We start from the raw sequence: 22962 nt of genomic DNA on the forward strand, positions 1-22962 counted from the left end.
GCATTACGTCACAAGGGGGTTTGGTGTGACGTCACAACCACAGCCACCGAACCCAGCGTTATGAACATAATGTTCAGCACGCCAAGTGCGTGGATGGTGATCGCAGGAGTTCCCAACAGCCGGACCCCCTCAATCCAACATCTTATCCCGTATCCTTTGGATAGTGGATACGATGTTTAGGGGTGGAGTACCCCTTTATAGGAGATTTCATGGTAGGTTACCCTAGAAGTAGCTACTACTACGAGTGTGACTGTGTGCCTATTAATACATTTTCCTTTCCTTCCAGTAAATGCTACACATGAATTAGGCCCGCCAGTTGAAATTACAATCCCTGTAAATGAAACAAGTCACATTCTTAAGAACTTAGCTCAGAATACAAGATACAAGTTTTACTTTAATGCACACACTGCTGTTGGACCTGGAAGCCAAAGTACTCAGGAAGCGATAACTCTAATGGATGAAGGTAAGATGGGTATGTACCTACATAGACTTACTCTCTGGCCTTGATTGTCATTTTCTTGTTATTATTAATGTATTATGCCAACACAATGACACTTCATGACACTTTATTTACTGTTTATTTTCTGCACAGTCTCTAAATGGAGCAGGATAAGCTTTTCTCCCTTGCACCCTTTTTTGAAGAATTTTTTCTCCAAATTGGATTAGATTTCGGCCAACTATCCTTATTTTAATGGGATCTTACAGGAATATTATGTCTATGAGACTGGTAAAAACATCATGCTTGTCAATGGAGGATTCTTGGCCAAAGCTATTGTCTGATGAAAAATTCAATTGTGTATCCTGGTAGTGGATAACGATGAGCCATTAAAGGGGTAATCCGGTGGAAAACTTTTTTTTTTCTTTAAATCAACTGGTGCCAGAAAGTTAAACAGATTTGTAAATTACTTCTATTAAAAAATCTTAATCCTTTCAGTACTTATTAGCTGCTGAATACTACAGAGGAAATTATTTTCTTTTTGGAACACAGAGCTCTCTGCTGACATCATGACCACAGTGCTCTCTGCTGACATCTCTGTCCATTTTAAGAACTATCCAGAGTAGGAGAATATCCCCATAGCAAACATATGCTGCTCTGGTCAGTTCCTAAAATGGACAGAGATGTCAGCAGAGAGCACTGTGCTCGTGATTTAGCTGAGAGCACTGTGTTCCAAAAAGAAAATAATTTCCTCCATAGTATTCAGCAGCTAATAAGTACTGGAAGGATTAAGATTTTTAATAGAAGTAATTTACAAATCTGTTTAACTTTCTGGCACCAGTTGATTTAAAAAATGTTTTCCACCGGAGTACCCCTTTAACAGGATTGCCTCATGGAGATAATTGCCCATATGTCGTACTAGAGTCAATGGATGTCAAAACAGGAGTCCAATTGCTTTAGGTCCCCCTATGAACCAAAGTGGAGAGCTGCGCATGGATGGTTATTCCATACTATCTGACTGGTTGGCCACTGTCTCCCATACAATCTGCCATTTCTCTGTCACAACTACAGTCTTAAAGGGGATGTCTTGAATTAGTGTTAGTGGTGTGGAAGGATAGCACTCGAAAATAGGAACTGCATATTTAGTGTGTTCCTCTTCTATACAAAAGCTACTCTAGTGTGTGGCCAAAAAACGCTCAAATAGCGTATTTTTCTGAAATGTTTTTTTCCCAGTAGAAATTGTTGTGTACATCAGGTCCTAAATATTATTTATTTAGCGTCCTTCTGCTTTCATGTATAGCTAGTTTTCCCTCACCTGCTGTGGGAGCAGGCAAAGATGAAATGTTTTGTGAAAGCCTTGCATTAAAGGAGTACTCTAGTGCAGAGTATTCCTGCTCCTTTCTGCCCGGGCTGCAAAATAAATGAAAATGAACCATCACTCACCTCCCTGGGTTCCCGCGGAGCGTCACTACAGCTGATCGGTCCTCCGGTCCATCCTCTTCATACTTCCGGGTGTAACGAAGCGTCACATGGCGCTCAGCCTATCGCCGGCCGCCGCGATGTTCAGCCTCGGCCGGCGATAGGCTGAGCGCCATGTGATGCTTTGTTACACCAGGAAGTATGAGGGAGATGCACCGGAGGACCGAACAGCTGTAGTGGCGCCCCGCGGGAACCCAGGGAGGTGAGTGATGGTTCATTTTCATTTATTTTGCAGCCCGGGCAGAAAGGAGCAGGAATACTCTGCACTAGAGTACTCCTTTAAGAGGATCAGCCTTGCATTAAAAGAAGCCATTTTTACAGATGGTGATGCAATGTATTGTGTTGTTGTGACTCCTTCACTTAGAAATAGGATGTTTAAATGATAGCATCTAAGGACACAGTTGCCTTTACTTTAAAGGGGTACTCCGCCCCTAGACATATTAGACCTATAAGATGTCTGATCGCGGGGGTTCTGCCGCTGGGGGCCCCCGCAATCTTTTTGCTGCACCTGACATCCGTTTGGAGCATCGGTGCAGCGCAGAGGCTCGTGACGTCAAGGACGTGCCCCGCTCGTGATGTCACAGCCACGCCCCCTCAATTCAAGTCTATGGGAGGGGGCGTGCACACGCGCACGCCCTTTTCCCATAGATTTGCATTGAGGGGGCATGGCTGTGATGTTACGAGCCACCACCCTGCTTTGCCAGTCATCTGGCACGGAGCAAAGTTCGCTACGTGCACCGAATGTCTGAGATGCTGCAGCCAAGATTGCAGGGATCCCCAGCGGCGGGACCCCAGGGAAAAGATGTCATGGGGCGGAAACTGTTTAGTTTCACCAGTTTTGTCACCTGTTAACATTTTTTTTTATCTATTTGCATGCAACAGCCACCACTTTATAGTTATAAATATATATATATATATATATATATATATAAATTTTGTTTAACACAACTAGTGTCTTATATTTATTACTTTTTATTTAGGATGAAAGGACATATTTGCTACTTCCTCCCTTTGCTGTCACTCCTTGCTGACATCTCACACATTAGCTGTACATTATACCTGATTCACAGTTGTGACTTGACATGAATCTGTACAGTTTAATGCTTATGGCAAGTAGCTCAGGGGCCGCAAAGGTTCAATGACGCCTTCCGTTATAACTCTATTGGGTGTAACTGAACTATGTCAGCAGGTTCAGACCATGGATAATAGGAGATAAAATGGTATCCTGTATCATTTTAATAGATTTAGATGTAAAACATTTTCAGTTATTTTGTCACAGTTTATAATGAAAATCCCAATGCAGTTCCAGATCATATAACAGATACCAATCGGGCCCACGGGACTTCAATGGCTACAGAACCATCAATATAAGGTTGCAGTCAGTTAAATATAGTTTAGTGCATTGGTGTAAAGTTCATCATGTAATACGTGCAAAGTATTAGGAAAATGTAATATTTATAGGAAAAATGTCTGCAATCTCCATTTGTAAAAATGTGTACAAGCATGCACCACTAGATGGCAGCACACACAGAGAAACTGCTGACTAAGGAATTAAATGCGAAGATTGAAATCTTCAAACTGCTTGTGGCTGCTGTAGGGTGGTAGTGTGTCATGCTGTCTATAACACAGATTGCTGTGCATTTTTGGCAAATACAAATGAAGTACTTACAAAACAGTCTGTGGTTTTGCTGCTCTTCCCTGTTTGATCTTCTACTATCATGCCGCTGCAAAGAAGGAACTGCAGCCAGAGCTGGGTCCCGTTAAGGAGATTGCGTGGGGTCCCAGTGGTTGGACCCCCCAAAATCAGCTACTTATTCCCTACACACAGGCTCACTCAGAGCCAAGTCCCGTCCCGTTCAGGAGATTGCGGGGGTCCGACCTGTGGATAGGAGATAAGTTCATTTTGGCTGCAGTGCTTCTTTAAAGGCTTGTATGCACGTTATGATAATGTCATTTTGGAAGAATAGTCTGCAGCCTAGGTGCCAAGTCATGGCGCATGGTAGACAGGTGGAATTACTGCAATAATGGGTAGAGTTTACCAAGATACTAGGGTTCCATTGAAAAGGTAATTCACTAATGTATGGTTCAATTGACATTGATGGGGGAAATAAAGAGACAGCAATTACAGATCTATTATGTAATTCCTTTGTGAATAAGTACATGCTGTACATTGAGCGAGCAGAGTAAGAAAATAAGACTACAGCTTTAATAATAGAAATAATTGTGATCTTCACTGCATATTGACTATATACTTGTACTTATAGAATGTATTCTTTGTTTTTATGGAGCAGTGTGCATAATAGTGTGTGTCAGGTTTTTGACATTAGACTCATGTGTCAGGAAACTGAGGGTCAACTTTCTAGAGCAGTGTTTCCCAACCAGTGTGCCTCCAGCTGTTGCAAAACTACCAGCATGTCCGGAAAGCCAATGCATATTGGCTCACTTATTTAACCCCTTAAGGATGCAGGGTTTTTCCGTTTTTGAACTTAAATTTTTTCCTCATCACCTTCTAAAAATCATAAAGCTTTCAATTTTGCACCTAACATTCCATACTATAGCTTATGTTTTGCGCCACCAATTCTGCTTTGCAGTGACATTAGTCATTTTACCAAAATATCCACGGTGAAGTAGAAAAAAAATTCATTGTCCAACAAAATTTAAGAAAAAATACAATTTTGTAACTTTTGGGGGCTTCCGTTTCTACTCAGTGCATTTTTTGGTAAAAATTACATCTTATCTTTAGGTGATACCCTACTAAGGCTGGGTTCACACTACGTTTTGTCCCATGCGGGAGCGCATACGGCAGGGGGGAGCTAAAACCTCGCGCTCCCGTATGTCACCGTATGCGCTCCCGTATGCCATTCATTTCAATGAGCCGACCGGAGTGAAACGTTCGGTCCGGTCGGCTCATTTTTGCGCCGTATGCGCTTTTACAACCGGACCTAAAACTGTGGTCAACCACGGTTTTAGGTCCGGTTGTAAAAGCGCATACGGCGCAAAAATGAGCCGACCGGACCGAACGTTTCACTCCGGTCGGCTCATTGAAATGAATGGCATACGGGAGCCCATACGGTGACATACGGGAGCGCGAGCTTTTAGCTCCCCCCTGCAGTATGCGCTCCCGTATGGGAGAAAACGTAGTGTGAACCCAGCCTTATATAGGTTTGATTTTTATTTCATCTAAAAAAAAAATCATAACTACATGCAGGAAAATGTATATGTTTAAAATGGTCATATTCTGACCCCTATAACTTTTTTATTTTTCCGCGTACGGGCCAGTATGAGGGATAATTTTTTGTGACGTAATCTTTAGTTTTTATTGGTACAATTTTTATATTGATCAGACTTTTTAATCGCTTTTTATTCGTTTTTTCATGATATAAAAAGTGACCAAAAATACATTTTGTTGCGCGTACGCCATTGAACGTGCGGTTTAATTAATTATATATTTTTATAGTTCAGACATATGTTTATTTTTATTTACACAGTTTTTTTTATGGGAAAAGGGGGGTGATTCTTACTTTTATTATTTATTTTCACACTTTTTTTTTGCAGTGTAATAGCCCCCCCTAGTGGCTATTACTCTTCACATACTGATCTTATTCACAGATCATTGCCGTGCATTGACACGGCAAAGATCAGTGTTATCGGCGGTCGACTGCTCAAGCCTGGATTTCAGGCTTGGGGAAATCAATTGCTGATTGGACACGACGGAGGCAGGTAAAGGGGACCTCGATGGTCCCGTTCAGCTTGACTGAGCTGCCGGGAAGCTTTTACTTTCATTTTAGAGTCTAAAGGGTTAATAGCGCGCGGCACAACGATCGGTGCCCAGGGTCCCGCCTGTCATTAGCCGCCGGGACCGACCCGATATGACGCAAGGTTAAAGCGTGACCCCGTGTTATAAAACGCGTCCTTAAGAGGTTAATGTGTCAAGATACAAATGATGCACGAGTTGTATTTTCTCTGCATTTACAGACGATGCAAAGCTATCTAATGCATAGATAATGTAAAGGATGTAGATATTGTTTGAATATATTACTTGTTACCATTAAAGGGGTACTCTGCTGCTCAGCATTTGGAACATACTGTTCTGAATGCTGGCGCAGGGAACTTATGACATCATAGCCCCACCCCCTCCCATAGACTTGCAGTCGTCACGCCCCCTCCCATAGACTTGCATTGAGGGGGCGGGGTGTGAAGTCTTGAAGGGTGGGGCTATGACGTCACAAGCTCCCGGCTCCAGCGTTTGGAAAAGTTTATTCCAAATACTGAGCAGCAGAGTACCCCTTTAAATACCATTAGTGATGACAATTATAAGATATAGGGTAGCAGTATAAGATATTGGGTAGCAGTTGTTTTTTCAATGTATTTATTAGCATTTTCAAAACAGAACAAAACATAAAACAGAACACATAAAACAAGCCCCAACAGTGCGGCCAAAAACCAAATAGGCATACAGTGCAAAAAAAGAGCATAACATAAATGAGAAGCCACAAGGCATTCCAACATAACAATCCAGGGTCCCGAACAGGCTGAAAGGCCCAGTAAGATAGTCTATCACATGCGATATAGGTAGCCAGTGACAGATGATCCACACATCCCTGAGTAAAGGAAGGAATATAAAAGATCCCCAGGGTATCCCAAATACGAACAAAAATGTGCGGGACAAAGCCAATCACATGCGTCCAAAGAGAAAATGGTCAGTGAAAGCTGAGGCGACCCAAAGAGCCGTTGAGAGCCTCCATTTTATACCATTCCGTGTACTGGAAGGGGCGCACTATGTCAGCTATCTCCTGCACATAAAAATTTGTCACTATGAATGATTTCCATTTCTGGAAGACCTTTTTGTGCCAGTCATTTTGTGATGCACTGCATCTAGCCTATCTACCCCAAAGAAAACCTTCATTTGAGCAATCAGCATGGACAAATCTGGTGTAGTGTCTGAGAGCCAAGAAGCAAAGAAGCAGCGTAAAGCCACCAACAAGGCCACATGAACCATCTGAGGGGGCTTCCTTCCCTCCCTGTCCTCCCCCCTCCAGGGGACGCAACTTGTGAAAGAACAGGCTACTCTGTGTAATCGGGACTCTCACTCTCCAATGGTCATTAATATAACTTGCAGCTAACTCCCAGTAGGAGCTAGAATGTGTGCACGTCCAGACACCATGATAAAAATTTGTCAAGGATTTTTGGCATTTAGGCCAACTGGTAATTCTGTGTGGAAAATCCGGAGAGGAAAATAGTGCAGCGTGAGCCATTTTAAAATAAGTTCCCCTCCATCTCTCATTTATTACACATTTATGTACCACCGTCCATCCGGAGAGGATGACCTTCGCCCAGTCCACCTCTCCCACGTACAGAATAATGTTTTAGGGTCCATTTTAAGAAACCCACTAGAACAGGCTTGTTAGAGTAAAGAGATTGAAGAGTGTCTAGTTCTCGTACCGATTATGTAATCTAAGTAGTGGGATTGTGATTCAAGTGTGAGATTATGAAGCCTACTATTACAGAATGTATTGGCTTGATTGGCAAGAGCAAGGGAGAGCAAAGGGAGAGCTAGGGAGAGCAATATGTGAGCTAGGGAGAGCAAACTTAGATAATATCTCAGCAGGAGTGTACCACCGACAATCCTCCTTATTCATAAGGTCCCCAACCACTAATATACCTCGGTCCTTCCAGAGGGACAGCCAAGTGTAGGATCTCCCTTGCGGGAATTCAGGATGATGACATAAGGGCATCCTCTTGGAGAGGAGAAAGGGGAGGCCAAAAGCCTTCTGCATCTCCTTCCTAGAGACGATAGGATCATGTAACAAGACCAGTCGCTTAATCATGAGGGGCAGTTTCGAGTAGGCGGTATGCAGAAGGGCTACCAAGTCCCACTGTGCTGCCAGGTTCTGTTCTAGGAACACATTGGAATAGAAAGCAGAACCCTGCCGCCAATCAATTACATGCCGAAATAAGCAGACTAAGTTGTAGTCCCTCACATTGGGTAGGTTAAGACCACTCTCAGTCTTGCCCCGTATCAATTTTTTCAGAGCAATGTGAGGGCGCTTACCCTGCCAGATAAAACGAATAACCGCTGAATTGAGGCATTTAACATCATCATGTTTGAGTAGGATAGGAAGGCTTTGGAGGGGGTATAACAGCATGGGAAAGCTGATCATCTTCAAGAGATGACAACGTCCCATGAGAGTTAACGGAAGATTCTCCCATTTGCGCAATTCGGAAATTATTTTAGCCAGAAGGGGAAGGTAATTAAGGGAATAGAGGGAATCAGGTGTTTTCCCAATCATGATGCCTAAGTATTGAATGTGAGAGAACGCAACTGCGACCCCTAGATTCCCCGCCTCCGTGAGCGTGGAGGCGACAAACCCAATGGCAAGAGCTCGCATTTTGACATGTTTATTTTATAGCCTGACAAGCCCCCAAAATAAGAAACAAAATCCAGGACCCGAGGCACGTCCCTAGCAGGGTGACTAAGATATAAAACGTCATCGGTGAACAACAATATTTTTACTTCAGTGGAACGCAATCTCACTCTCGAGTACAGGTCCGTAGTCAGCAGATATTGCGCCAACGGCTTAATGGCCAGATCAAACAGAAGGGGCGAGAGTGGGCACCCTGGGTAGCAGTTGTTTAATGCCGACATGTATGTACTGCAGTTTTTATTAACATCAGTTTTAAAACAAAAGTGTCACATAAATAATATAGTTTCTAATATCATAAATTAAGACATTTTCTTTGCACATACATTGTTCCCATCCTTTTTTTATTTGCATTTTTTATGTAGAAATGAAAGAATATTATAGAGTACTTAAGCTTTTAAATAAATGTAACTTTGGATCAGTTGAGTTTTGGCTGCTGAGACTCTCTAGAACCAAGGGGCAGCATCGCTTGGCATTGTGCTGTGCCACTTTGGCTTTGCTTTGATTTACTTGAAAAGTAAAGCAAGTGGTGTACAGACTAGGGCTGCACAATATAAATATTGTGATTTCGATTGCGATATAATTAACAAATTGTTAAATCCCCCCTATTTAAAGGAGTACTGCAGACAACTTATCCCCTGGGACCCCCCCCCCCCCCCAATCTCCCCTACAGGGACCCAGCACTGCCACGGCTCTGTGCGGCCAATGCTATAGTTTTAATGGGACTTTTTGGTCACTTTTTATGACTGGGGATGCACTCTCCCAGTCATATGACCATCACAATTTGTCTCTTGGTCACTCAGATCCTTACAACTGGCCTATTTCCCGTACCACATAATCCCATTGATAACAATGGGACTCTGCTGCTGTGGAATCTCTGTGCGGAATTCTATTATGGTCTAATTTATCTCACCCATTGTCTCAAGATAATCTATTTAATTTAGTTCACCTGTCAGTGGTTTTATGTTATGGCCGAGCAGTGTATATACACTTCAACTTGTGACCATGCATGCAAGAGGAGAACATATGGTATTTTCAAGTAGAAGAATATAATAGCGCCTAAAACTGTGTCATAGTAAACTATGAGATGCCATGCAACTCCCAGTTTTCTGTTTAAAGGGGTACTCCGGTGAAAACCTTTTTTCTTTTAAATCAACTGGTGGCAGAAAGTTAAACATATTTGTAAATTACTTCTATTAAAAAATCTTAATCCTTCCAGTACTTATTAGCTGCTGAATGCTACAGATGAAATTCCTTTATTTTTGGAACACTGATGACATCACGAGCACAGTGCTCTCTGCTGACATCTCTGTCCATTTTAGCAACCATGCATAGCAGATGTATGCTAAGGGCAGCATTGTGGCTCAATGGTTAGCACTGCTGTCTTGCAGTGCTGGGGACTTGGGTTCAAATCCCACTAAGGACAACAATAAATAAAGCGTTATTATTATTATAATAACGTCAGCAGAGAGAACTGTGCTCGTGATGTCATCAGAGAGCATTCCAAAAAGAAAAGAATTTCCTCTGTAGTATTCAGCAACTAATAAGTACAGGAAGAATTAAGATTTTTTTAATAGAAGTAATTTACAAATATGTTTAACTTTCTGCCACCAGTTGATTTAAAAGAAAAAAGGTTTTCACCGGAGTACCCCTTTAAGGCTCTCTGCCATTTTTACCTTCTGCTACCATACATAACTAATATGTGAATGTACACAACAATCTTGGCTATTAAAGGCAGGATGCAAAGTAAAGTGCAGGATGTGCCAGTAAAAGGTCATTAACAATAATATCTACTGCAACAAAAATCTGTTTAAAATAAAGGAAATTAGAATTTACCTGAATTCATGCATATGTAGATAAAGGTTTGTAGGCTTTTTTATACATTCTATCTTTATTAGAAATTTATATAGTCTGGGTGAAGTCGAGTATTCAATATTGCATGAAAAGATGATATACAATATCTCCCAAGTAAGCACACCACTTATATTTTTGTAAATCATTTATTGTATCGTTTGATTTGACAACATTATAGAAATGGCACTCTGCTGTAATGTAAAGTAGTGAGTGCACAGCCTGTAAAACAGTGTTTAATGTTGTGTCCCTTCAAAATAACTCAACACACAGCCATTAATGTCTAAACCTTGGCAACAAAAGTGAGTAACCTAAGTGAAAATGTGCAAACTGGGTCCAATTAGCTATTTTCCCTCCCAGGTGTCATGTGACTTGTTAGTGTTACAAGGTGTCATAGGTGTAAATGAGGAGTGGGTGTCTTAAATTTGGTGTCACGTTCGCTAATAATGGTCACTGGAAGTTCAACATGGCTCCTCATGGCAAAAAACTCTCTGAGGATCTAAAAAAAAAAAGAATTGTTGTTCTACATGAAGATGGCCTAGGCTATAGGAAGACCCTGAAACTTAGCTGCAGCACCGTAGGCAAGACCATACAACGGTTTCACAGGACAGGTTCTACTCAGAACAGGCCTTGCCATGGTCGACCAAAGATGTTGAGTGCACATGCTCAGCATCTTATCCACAGTTTTTTTTTTTTTAAAGATGTATGAGTGCTGCCAGCATTGCTGCAGAGGTTAAAGGGGAGGGGGCGGGGAGTAATCCTGTCAGTGTTGCTTTTGCTGTTATGTTGTGCTTTTGCAAAAGAAATACCAAAATCCTCTTTTAAACTTCAGGACATAGGGTTATGACCATCTGGTGGGTTATAGACTAACTGATATAGCAAATGGTTTATACATTGGGGCAAAAAAGTATTTAGCCAGCCACCAATTTTGCAAGTTCTCCCACTTTAAAAGATGAGAAAGGCCTGGAATTTTCATCATGGGTACACTTCAACCATGAGAGACAGAATAGACGGAAGGAATACAGGAAATCACATTGTAGGATTTCTAATGAATTAATTGGTAAATTCCTTGGTAAAATAAGTATTTGGTCACCTACAAACAAGCAAGATTTCTAGCTCTCACAGACCTGTAACTTCTTCTTTAAGAGTCTCCTCTGTCCTCCACTCGTTACCTGTATTAATGGCACCTGTTTGAACTTGTTATCAGTATAAAAGACACCTGTCTACAACCTCAAACAGTCACACTCCAACTCCACTATGGCCAAGACCAAAGAGCTGTCGAATGACATCATTAACAAAATTGTAGACCTGCACCAGGCTGGGAAGACTGAATCAGCAGTAGGCAAGCAGCTTGGTGTGAAGAAATCAACTGTAGGAGCAAATTATTAGAAATTTGAAGACACACAAGACCACTGATAATCTCCCTCGATCTGGGGCTCCACGCAAGATCTCACCCCGTGGTGTCAAAATGATCACAAGAACAGTGAGCAAAAATCCCAGACCCACATGGGGGCACCTAGTGAATGACTTGCAGAGAGTTGGACCAAAGTAACAAAGGCTACCATCAGTAACTCACTACGCCACCAGGGACTCAAATCATGCAGTGCCAGATGTGTCCCCCCTGCTTAAGTCAGTACATGTCCCATGTCCGGGCCCGTGTGAAGTTTGCTAGAGAGCATTTGGATGATCCAGAAGAGGTATTTGAGAATGTCATATGGTCAGATGAAACCAAAGTAGAACTATTTGGTAAAAACTCAACTTGTTATGTTTGGAGGAGAAAGAATGCTGAGTTGCATCCAAAGAACACCATACATACTGTGAAGCATGGGGGTGGAAACATCATGCTTTGGGGCTGTTTTTGAGGAAAGGGACCAGGACAACTGATCCGTGTAAAAGAAAGAATGAATTGGCCATGTATTGTGAGATTTTGAGTGAAAACCTCCTTCCATCAGCAAAAGCATTGAAGATGAAACGTGGCTGGATCTTTCAGCATGACAATGATCCCAAACACACCGCCCGGGCAATGAAGGAGTGGCTTCGCAAGAAGCATTTTAAGGTCCTTGAGTGGCCTAGCCAATCTCCAGATCTCAACCCCATAGAAAACTTTTGGAGGGAGTTGAAAGCTCGTGTTGCCCAGCGACAGCCAGAAAACATCACTGCTCTAGAGGAGATCTGCATGGAGGAATGGGCCAAAATACCAGCAACAGTGTGTGAAAACCTTGTGATGGCTTACAGAAAACATTTGGCCTCTGTAATTGCCAACAAAGGTTAAATAACAAAGTATTGAGATTAACTTTTGTTATTGACGAAATACATATTTTCCACCTTAATTTGCAAATAAATTCTTTAAAGATCAGACAATGTGATTTTATGGATATTATTATGTCTCTCATAGTTGAGGTATACCTATGATGAAAATACAGGCCTCTCTCATCTTTTTTAGTGAGAGAACTTGCAAAATTGGTGGCTGACTAAGTACTTTTTTTGCCCCACTGTATAACTTACAGTAAAACAAATGTTCTCAAAGGTGTCTGGAGGCTTAGGTAATGAAGTTAATTGTTCTGTTTGTCAGACTGTGGCCTGGGGGAGGTTCAAGGGGAAGGAGAGGGCAGGGACCCTACTGCCAAAAAGAACCCTCCACCAGATGACCTGCCTGGAAGCACCCAGTTTGTATCCAAACACAGAATGTGGATTCATCTAGACAACAGCCAAAGTCAGAGATACCTGCTGTGGGCAATAGGTTCTATGTGCGTCTTAGCAAAATTGTGTTTAATCTGTTTATTTCATCAACTTGGACAGCTCTGAGGGAATAATTTAGCAACATAATTATTCATTTTATGCTCATTCTAAATTTACACTGAGTTTAGGAGAAAAATGAGAGTTGAATATTAAAATGCACCAGTTTATACAGAAACAGAATTTTGCTATCTAGATTTGATCACAATGGTTTGGTATATGTTCTTGGTATTTTTATTATGTCATGGTGATTACCATATAACAACAATGAATATGGATGCAATTAACATGAAATAAAGGTGGCAACCATGGTTACAATATAAAAGTCATTCATGTTAGAGAAAATATGGGAATAAAGGTGCCATGCATGACTGGGTACCTTGATATCAGCTGTTATAATTGACTTTGCAGCTTTCTAACACTTTACCTCACTAAAATAAGCATGAATTGCATGGATGTATGTTAACAGGTAAGCACGTGATGCCATTGACATTAACACGTCTGATAAAGTGCCTTTCTCTCTTTGCTTCTCTCTTCCTTTCCATGCTGGTGCTGGATAAACAACAGATTCCTTTTTTGCCACTTCCACTGTTACACACAAAGTCCATCCGTCGCATTCTGGGGGTATTGTCTTTCTTCTTCTTGTGTGGTAGAGTCTATTGTAGATATGCACTAGTTCTGCAGATAGTATGCATGTAAAGTATTATCAAAGAAAAAGTGAAATCCACTAAATGGAGTAGAATACTAGCTGGGCAGATGCTTCGAAGCCGTTGTGTTGACCTTTTGTGGTGGTGGGGGTGTTGGTGGTTTTGGCTGCAAATGCAGATGTACATGTAGTTTGCATACATCTTGTGACTGTTTGTTGCTACTTCTGCATTTACACTTACAGTTCAGTAAGATACCATATAGCAGAGAGAACATATTTTCTCCCTTTGGTGGATTAAGCTTTGAATGGTCAGATTATGAACTATGCATCAAGTCTGTAGACTGTGTTGCTGAGAAGGTAATATCTGCATTGGTATAACATGAAAAAGAATATAAAAACCACATCAAGTAACATGAAATACACAATGATAGATCTGCAGAAATCTATTTATTTTTCTTATTTCTAAGAAACTATACAATTATGCAAGTGTGCATATGAGGCTACTGCCAATTGGTGCTGCCAAGTACTATATGAATTGGGGCTGCAATGCCAGGAAGAAACACATTATAGCCCCAGATCTAGAAACAATCTGTAATAGCACCATCTCCTTATCTTTATAAATTCTGCAGCATATTATGGACTTCATTAATGATAGGAGAGCTGGTAAAGAATGATGATAAATTTCACCTGTGTTTCATGTATTGTAGTTTAGCCAGGGAATAGATAAACTTCTTGTGCTACATCAGTAGGTTCAGAGGTAGCAGAGGGATATACTTGGCCTCTAATATACACAAAAGTTGTGAATAATAGTGATACAGCAATGATGGGGAAGCACTACAGTATGTAATACACAACCTACAACTATGTTTTCATATAAATAGAGGCCTGTTATTTGGTCTTGGGACCGTTAAGTAACACACTTCCTATTTGCATCCTATTGTCTTCCAAAGTAATTATGACCTAAAAACCATGGCAAAGTCATGTGCATAGAGCCCATAGAGCACTCACACAGAGCCTGTCTGGTCCTATGTTACAACACCATACACAGCTTTATGAAGGAACCTGTGAGTTTGCTTAAAGGGGTACTCCACTGCCCCAGAGTTCAGAACATTTTGTTCCGAAGGTAGGTAAAGAAATCCCGGTACTCACAAATAATGCTAAATCCCGGCATCATTTGTGAGTGCCGGGATTTCTTTTCCTACCTTGCTGACTACTTGCTGACTACTTGTCCGCAGGCACCACGCCACTGAGATGAGTGCCGACTCCCCGCTACTTTTATATCATTTTGTTCCAAACGCTGGGTGCGTTCTGCGGGGGTTGTGCCGTCACAACACGCTCCCTCAATGCAAGTCTATGGGAGGGGGCCTGGTGGCTGCCATGCCCCCTCCCATAGACTTGCATTGAGGGGGCGTGTCGTGATGGCACAACCCCCGCAGCCCGCACCCAGCGTTCGGAACAAAATGTTCTGAACTCTGGGGCAGTGGAGTACCCCTTTAAAATCTGCCAGAAACTCTCTGTTGCATGTAGTGTGTGCATGAGATCAAATTGTAGATATGCACTGTGTAGAGTAAAAATGCATACGTAAGAAGGGTCAGTAACGTAAAAGCACAATACAGTATATATTTCTTAGTTGTCTATCATAGACTAAAACAGCATGAAATATGTAGGCATTACATGATGGACACAAAGCATCATTTTTGGGCATGTAAAATGACATGTATTTTACACTGAAGTTTCGATAGTTGGGGGTCCATGTGCTGAAACCCCCACTAATTCCTAAAACAAGCACATAGAAGCTGTGCACATTCATTTCTGCTAGGCACTTCTCAGCTCTGCTAGGAGAGTGGCATAAGTCATGGGAAACACCATAGAATTTCTTTTTGAGTAGAGCAGAGCAGTGCCAATCAGAAATAAACAGGCACAGCTTCTGTTTTAGACATTGGTGGTCACCATTGGACCTTCACATATCACTCCTGACATGTCACATTTGTAGAAGGCTTTTTATAGGATAAGGGTGTCCCACAAATTAATGTAAAAATGTATCTGGAATATCATGCACAAATTTTTTTTTCAATTGTCATAAAAAATAAATAAAAAAAAACTCCTCTAATTTACTCTCAGAATCTCCACCCGACATGTCAGTGCTGGTGGTCACGTATTCCTTCTATTTGGCACTGGACATGTGGGACACCAAAAGAAGCCCTAACATATATGTAACAACAAAATCTAGACTGAGGAGAAAAATGTAAAAAATTTGCATGATGTAATAGAATAAAATTATTATTTCAACCCCCATATAAAGAGCCTTTCTGGTTTTATGTAAATTAAGCTTGATTATTGTATAATTAAATATTGTAACTTTCTAGTTACTTTAAAATGTTACTGTTTTCAAGATTATTGCTACCTGTTAGTGAGTAGAAACTCACTTGTTGTTTATTTCAAGAGATAATATAGTATACCACTGTATTTACCATTAGGGCTGTATTTACCATTAAGCACCCAAGGGCCTGTACCTAGGGGAACAGTGTTAAGTGGGGAAGCACTGCAGTGAGAAAAGAACAAGGATAAATACTTTGGTGTGGCTGCTGCAGCCTGAAGCAAAAAAAAATAATAATCCCAAATTCCATATGGGTCTAAACACCTGCAAAATGTTGTGAATTTGTAATTGATTTCACCATTTCTGTGTATAGGTGTAAGATCCACATTAAAGGGGTACTCCAGTGGGCAGCGTTTGGAAGTAAATGTTCCGAAAGCTGTTTTTGCTCTGCGGGGGTCGGCCACGCCCCTTGTGACATCACGGCCATGCCCCCCAAAAATACAAGTCTATGGGAGGGGGCATGACGGCCGTCATGCCCCCTCCCATAGACTTGCATTGATGGGCCATCATGCCCCCTCCCATAGACTTGAATTGAGGGGCCGTCATGCCCGCTCCCATAGACTTGCATTGAGGGGGTTTGGCCGAGATGTTACGGGATTGAGGGGCATGGCCGACCCCCGCAGCGCGAAAACAGCGTTCGGAACATTTACTTCCGAACGCTGGCCAGTGGAGTACCCTTTAAAGTGCCTCAAAATCCACATGTAACTCATGCGGTTTTTAAGCAAGTGCCTAGGGCAGCACAAACTATAAATACGGCCCACTACTGACACTGGTGCACTCTTAATAGAAGAGTGAGAACTCTCATAGATTATCATAAGCCATACCTCTGTTTTAGTTTAAAATGATCAGTACACATTTTCATTCTCTCAATGTATTTAATACATTTCCATTCACTGAACCCTACAAGAGATTTTATTGAAGCATAATACTAAGTATATTGGAAAGTTACACCACTTTAAGGCAATAATTATGTTTGTTTACATAAAACCGCCAAACCCCTTTAATGTTGCCAAAGTAAAGTCTGCTGGATAGCCTTAGTCTTCTCAGTTTTAGTCATTTTACATAGATGCTGGTTAAACACAATACCCTAGATCCACAGACCACATGATCTAAAATAGATTGCATTTTAGATCATGTGATAAGATCTCTTTTTTCCTCCAGAAATTGAGCGCAAAATAGAGTGCATGCTTTCTATGGAAACATGTTGAATCAATGTTAACGTCTTTCTTCTTACTCAACATTTAGCTCAGCCATTCGCACCTCTGATCAAGAATATCACTGCTGCGGAAACATCAGCTACTGTCGTGTGGAATTTTGAGTACTTAGAGACCAAGATCTTTGTTAAATATGTAGAATTGAGTAAGAACCTATTTCAGTAAATTGCAACCATAGCTTTATCAGAGACCCGTTAAAATCTAGTCAGAATAAATCTTAGGATAATGCCACGTGAGCCGAATTCCAATTATGGATGATGGAATGCCATAAGTCACTACTTACCTGGCATTAATGGTTGAGAGCCCCCTAATGTGTATAATATTGAATAGGAACACATGTATTGTGAGTGTTCTTCTATGTCACAGTCTGGTTACTGGAAAGTCCCTTTGCCTTTTATTCTTACTATAAAAAACTTAAACAGTTGCATTGGGTGCAGTTCACTTTGCCTAACTAAAATTGACTATTCATCTGAATCCTGTCCAGTTGGATAATGACTTCAAGCTCAGTTTTGTAGTCTATAATAACGTTTTCCTTGCATGCTACTTGAGTGCAATTGACCAGAACCTATACGCAGTACATACGAATAATGACATAAGTTATTCCTATGTTGTCTGAAATTCTTCTAGACAAAGAAGACTGGAAAGAGGAAATTATAAATGCTACTCAGAGCGGCTTTGTATTAAATGGTTTAACTCCAGGAACATCATATAGAGTTCGGGTTTCTTCTGATGGTCGTACAGATTCAGAAGAAATATTTCAGACAGGTCCAGGTGAGGCATTTGTGCAGCAACCCATGTGCCTCACACAAATCTCTCCTCTATGTTGGTGGAGTGGAACATCTCCCATCATGACAATGGAAAGGACAGCTGCTAAAACGTTGTGTTTCCTGTGTGTTCATATTGTATCTCATGACACCTGTAACCAATAATGAACTTAGGGGATTTTGACATTTAGGTCAACTTTATCAAGATGTTGATCTGATATTTTGAATATGAGGTTTCTACATTTATAAAAATACTTGAAATAACAAAGTACAAGAGGTACTGTTAGAAGTGTGCAGTCATGAATTTTGGAATAGGTGGTATAATGCACTGGATATGTTTCTTGTTGAGTGTAAAGTTGGAGAATTAATCCTCATACTCCTAAATATTGGTAACTGAAGTTAAAGTTGATTTTTGTTTTTGTTTTAAATGATGTCCATAAAAGTGTGACCCACTCTCATTTGTGCAACCTCATAAAACTGAAGTCACACAGAAGGTTCAGTAAGGAACAATGGCCCCGCTCCTCATTATCACCCCCCAAGAATGATTCATATTCCCTCAGCCTTATTATTACATCAACTCAGCCTGATAAACGCATCCAAAGCCTGATTCATGTTCCCTCGGCCTCATATTCACACCCTCTGAGCCTAGCATTCACACCTCTATGAAATGCATTTTACACTCACCTGACTATTCGGGGAGTACAGAGAGTAAATTAAATAATAAAATCCATATATCTTAAATGAGAGAGGGGCTGGTGGCATTGCACCAAAATAAAAACAGCATTGGTATCAGGACACCAAGCCTACAAAATGGTATAAAAAATGTTATACACTGACCATAGACTCTCTTAAGGAGACTAAAAATCATGTAGGTAATGTATTTTCCCTTATTAGGAAAAAAATAAATAAAAATTTCATGGAAAAGAAACAAATGTCTATACAAGAAACATTTTAGACTACCAATGTCAAACCACTGATGTGCTTATTTTTACAAGTGGCATACATTGTTTGTGAAACATAAGCTGGCCATAACATTAGATTATTGTCAGCTGTCTGACTGCCTAATGTTTATGGGGGCTTCCCAACTTTCCTCTGGCATCAGAAGACAGGAGTGAAGGATCAAACTTTTGATTTTCAACATGCCATTAGGGCTGGGCAGTATACCGGTTCATACCGAATACTGAAATTTTTTCCCTGCACAATTTTTTCCCATGCCGCAATACCAGTTGGGCCCCTCCTCCCCTCGAATGAATGAATTATCAGTCGCAGATGAGTTGCGGTGGCACTTTAAATGAATGAGTTTGTGGCTGCCGGCGCTTTATATGAATGACTTGCCAGCCGCGGCGCTTTAAATGAATGAGATGTGAGCAGTGGCAAGCTGTCACCTTCTGGCTCGCAACTTAAAGGAAAACTTGCAAGCCACGCTTTAAATGAATGACTTGCGGGCTGCCAGCGCTTTAAATGATTGACTTGCGGGCCGTGGCGCTGGAAACGATTAAAGGAAAACTGTCAGATATTTTCTCCCGCATTATCCACAGGTACTGGTGGATAGTGCGGGAGACACTGATTAAAACGAGCCCTACCTTACTTTGGTCCGCCCGGCCGTTCGCCCGCAATTGTGGTTTTATTCTATGTGTATATCTTGCTGTAACTGGCACAGGTGGGGCTTCTGCAGCTAACTGGCACTGATGTCAGCGCCGCTTATGAATATTCATCCCCCTCCCTCCAGTTAGGAGCGGTGAAGAGAGGGTGAGCTGGCGGGAGGGGGGATGAATATTCATAAGCAGCGCTGATGTCAGTTATGGAACCGTCATAACTTGCAAAAATACCGTGATATGCATTTTTGGTCATACCGCCCAGCACTACATGCCCTATCTTTCTGTTCTGAAGGAGGATAAGCTGCTGCCATTGGCTGAAAGTGTCTTACTCCCTTCTCCCTATTTAGAACACACCTTGTCATGGGTGTATGTGTATGAAGAGGGAGGGGGGATCAGGAATAATAGCTTTTCAGCTGACAGCTGTGTATGATAAAAAGCCTTACTATGTTGATCGATAAACTAGCAATCTCCATGGTCTGTCTTATATTGAGTACTTTTTGATACAATTAAAATGTCTCCCTTAAAATGGTGGTCTTCTTTACAAATGTTAAGGAATGGATTTATGTGTAATCTGAATGAATGTAACATATACTGTAGCTTACCTTGACCATGAATAAAAGATAGTTTTGGATGAAATTGATTGTAGGGAATTGAATGCCACTGTCTTCCTCAACAATCATCCTCTGCTCCCATATACCCTTTCCTCAGAGACTTAGGGTGCGTGTAGGTTGTAGACACCTCTGAAATAGGCCATTTATTTACTGAAGACAGACATCACTTTATAACATGTTATGTATTTGCAGGATAAGGCAAATGACATATAGATTAAGCCTGTGGCTCAGATAATGCATTGGGGTCCAGCAGCATCAAGCCACATTTAGAAAATAGTCGCCCACAAATGACACACTGTATAAAAATTGTGCCGAAAAAAAACCAAAGGCAATAGTTTAAAGAAATGCAACTTAGATGGTCAAATGTATTAATGCTTGGACATTTTTACAATAAGCATGGTCAGGTGGACTAGTAGCCCTCAGGAAAAAGTACATTAACCTGTGTGCTACCATATAGAGATCATTATATAAACATTAACTTTTTCTTTATTTGATATCCACTAAAGTTCATTTCAGTATTCACTAATGTGAAATGGCTTTTTGGGGGGTTATTTTGGTTATCCCATGAATAAAAAATATGGCCTGTACACTAGCTGAAAAGTGGGGGTCCAACCACATGTTGTTACTTTATTCACCTGGAGGACAAGGGACCTCTATTCTCCTAATTGCTGGGGTCACAGCAGTCGGAAACCAACTGATCAGCTTGTTATCACCTTTCCTGTGGATAGTTCAAGACGTTTAATCCTGGGGATAACCCCTTTAAGTATAGCTTTTCATGGATCTTACAAAGCAGCTTACAGTGGACTTGTGGTGAATGTGATTAAGCATAATCTTTAAGGAACTGCAGAGCATATATGACTCTGATTGTGTTTTATGCCGTTGTCTTTGGCTGTGTTTATTGCAGGTTATGTGTTTTTATATCATTTTTTAACAAAACAATACCAAGCTGTTTGCAACGCAAGCTGTTGGGGAGCACATATCTGACATTTTTTACATTGTTTTATTGTACAAGAAGGACATGACAGTTTAGCTAATTTTTTATATTTGTTTTATTTTGACCTCTTTAGTTGTTTTTAGGCTTACCCTTCTTTTTCTGTATTACCTATTAATAATCTGTCCTTCTAATTTTATAGCTATGGCCAGTCGACAAGTTGACATAGCTACACAGGGATGGTTTATTGGCCTGATGTGTGCTGTAGCCCTCATTATTTTAATTCTGCTGATTGTTTGTTTCATCCGAAGAAATAAAGGTGGAAAGTATCCAGGTAAGAAACATTTGTATATTTATTTACATATATTACTATGACATTATTGGTGTAAACATTGATGGAGATGGTGACCGTCTCCTTATGACAAGGCTGACTCATCGGATACAGGCAGAGAATAGAATGTTGAGGGAGTAAAAAATGAAAATCTACTCTGAATAAAAGGTTTTTTTTTAAATAAATATTTTAATAATATGATACCATGTATTATACCATTGTCATGTGATTCCTAGTCTACAAGAGGCATAGTTGCGATCCCTAGTACCTAGTATAAGCATTATGAAATCATAAGGAAGATTAATCGAGCCAACACCAGGTCTATGTAGCAGCAGGAACAATGAATAGACCCCTAGGCTCTGAAACTCAGAAAAACAATAACATTTACTTCTTCTTTATTAAAATTGCTGTACAGGCTGTAATAAAACTCAAAAGAAATTATCACATGTTTCAAAGTATTACCGTTCTTAATCAAGACATAATGGCTATATACAACATGACACCTATATATACTTAACAATTATTAGAGTGATCAGGGCTGCCCCCATCCCACTCATGGTCCCCAGCCTGGTGGGGCTGAATGATGGGCAAAAGCCAATGCCATTCACCATCCAATGCAACAGCATAATAGACATTACAGGTAATGCACAAGTGTTTTCAACATACAAAATATAAAATATATTTTGTAATTTACCAAAGAGACCTAACATATTAGCAGTACTCATCTTGATCTGAATATTAAAACTTACACATAGTATGAACCTAATGTTTCTACAACCAAATAAGTTATTTTGGAAAACCCAATAGCGGATTAACCTATAAACCACATACCTTTTTATGTTATCATAAATGAAGTGTGCAAGCCTAAATAAATCAGTATCTATATTAAATCATTAGGATATTTAATATTTTTGGGATAATAATCTAAAATGCTTCCCTTGTGAATAAAGGCAAATACTTTCTTAATACCATTAATACCTGATAAGGGTGAACACACCTGTACGCATGCATTTATCCCGTGCTCCATCCATTGGTTTTTGTAAATGTTTTCTTTGCTCATTAATAGTGAAAGAAAAGGAAGATGCCCATGCAGACCCTGAAATACAACCCATGAAAGAGGATGATGGAACATTTGGTGAATATAGGTGAGGAATTTATTCCAAGACAAAGATTTGCTTTTACATTGAACAGCAACCTATAAATAAAAGCAGCTTTAGAGCTCGTTCACATTCTGTTTCAAACTCACAGTTTCCCATGACCGAGCCCTAGACAGAACCACTATAGGTGGAACATGATAAAAAAGTTACATTAGAGTAGTATGCAAACTGAAAATATATAATTATCAGTGATAAAGCACACTTCTAAATAAAATATGTTTGTTATGTTGGATAATCTTGATGTCTTTCCCTTAGGTGATTATGTTTTCTTTATTTTTCTATGGGATATGTAGGTTACTTGGAAGGTAAGAGTGGACATTTGCAACCCTACACTACAGTGGCTTCTAAAAAGCTTGATATTTTACCTACCACTTTTCCTTCAGTATACAGTTACATATATGTATTACTA

The 22962-nt window shown here is 40.5% G+C and overlaps 1 protein-coding gene across 12 annotated transcripts in view; it reads left to right on the plus strand.

The window, feature by feature from the left end:
* Nucleotides 1-22962, plus strand: part of NRCAM (neuronal cell adhesion molecule) — a 230693-nt gene that overhangs the window by 204226 nt on the left and 3505 nt on the right. For 3 of the 12 annotated variants that reach the window (XM_056573930.1, XM_056573929.1, XM_056573932.1), the window contains 6 exons: nt 287-472; nt 13492-13548; nt 17193-17306; nt 17789-17932; nt 21268-21399; nt 22463-22541. In XM_056573930.1, the coding sequence (XP_056429905.1) occupies nt 287-472; nt 13492-13548; nt 17193-17306; nt 17789-17932; nt 21268-21399; nt 22463-22541 (712 nt within the window). The remainder of the gene's footprint in view (nt 1-286; nt 473-13491; nt 13549-17192; nt 17307-17788; nt 17933-21267; nt 21400-22462; nt 22542-22962) is intronic. The other 9 variants (XM_056573936.1, XM_056573938.1, XM_056573933.1 and 6 more) reach the window with 4 other exon arrangements.

The sequence above is a fragment of the Hyla sarda genome, chromosome 4 (genome assembly GCF_029499605.1).
Source record: "Hyla sarda isolate aHylSar1 chromosome 4, aHylSar1.hap1, whole genome shotgun sequence".
NCBI classification, from domain to species: Eukaryota; Metazoa; Chordata; class Amphibia; order Anura; family Hylidae; genus Hyla; species Hyla sarda.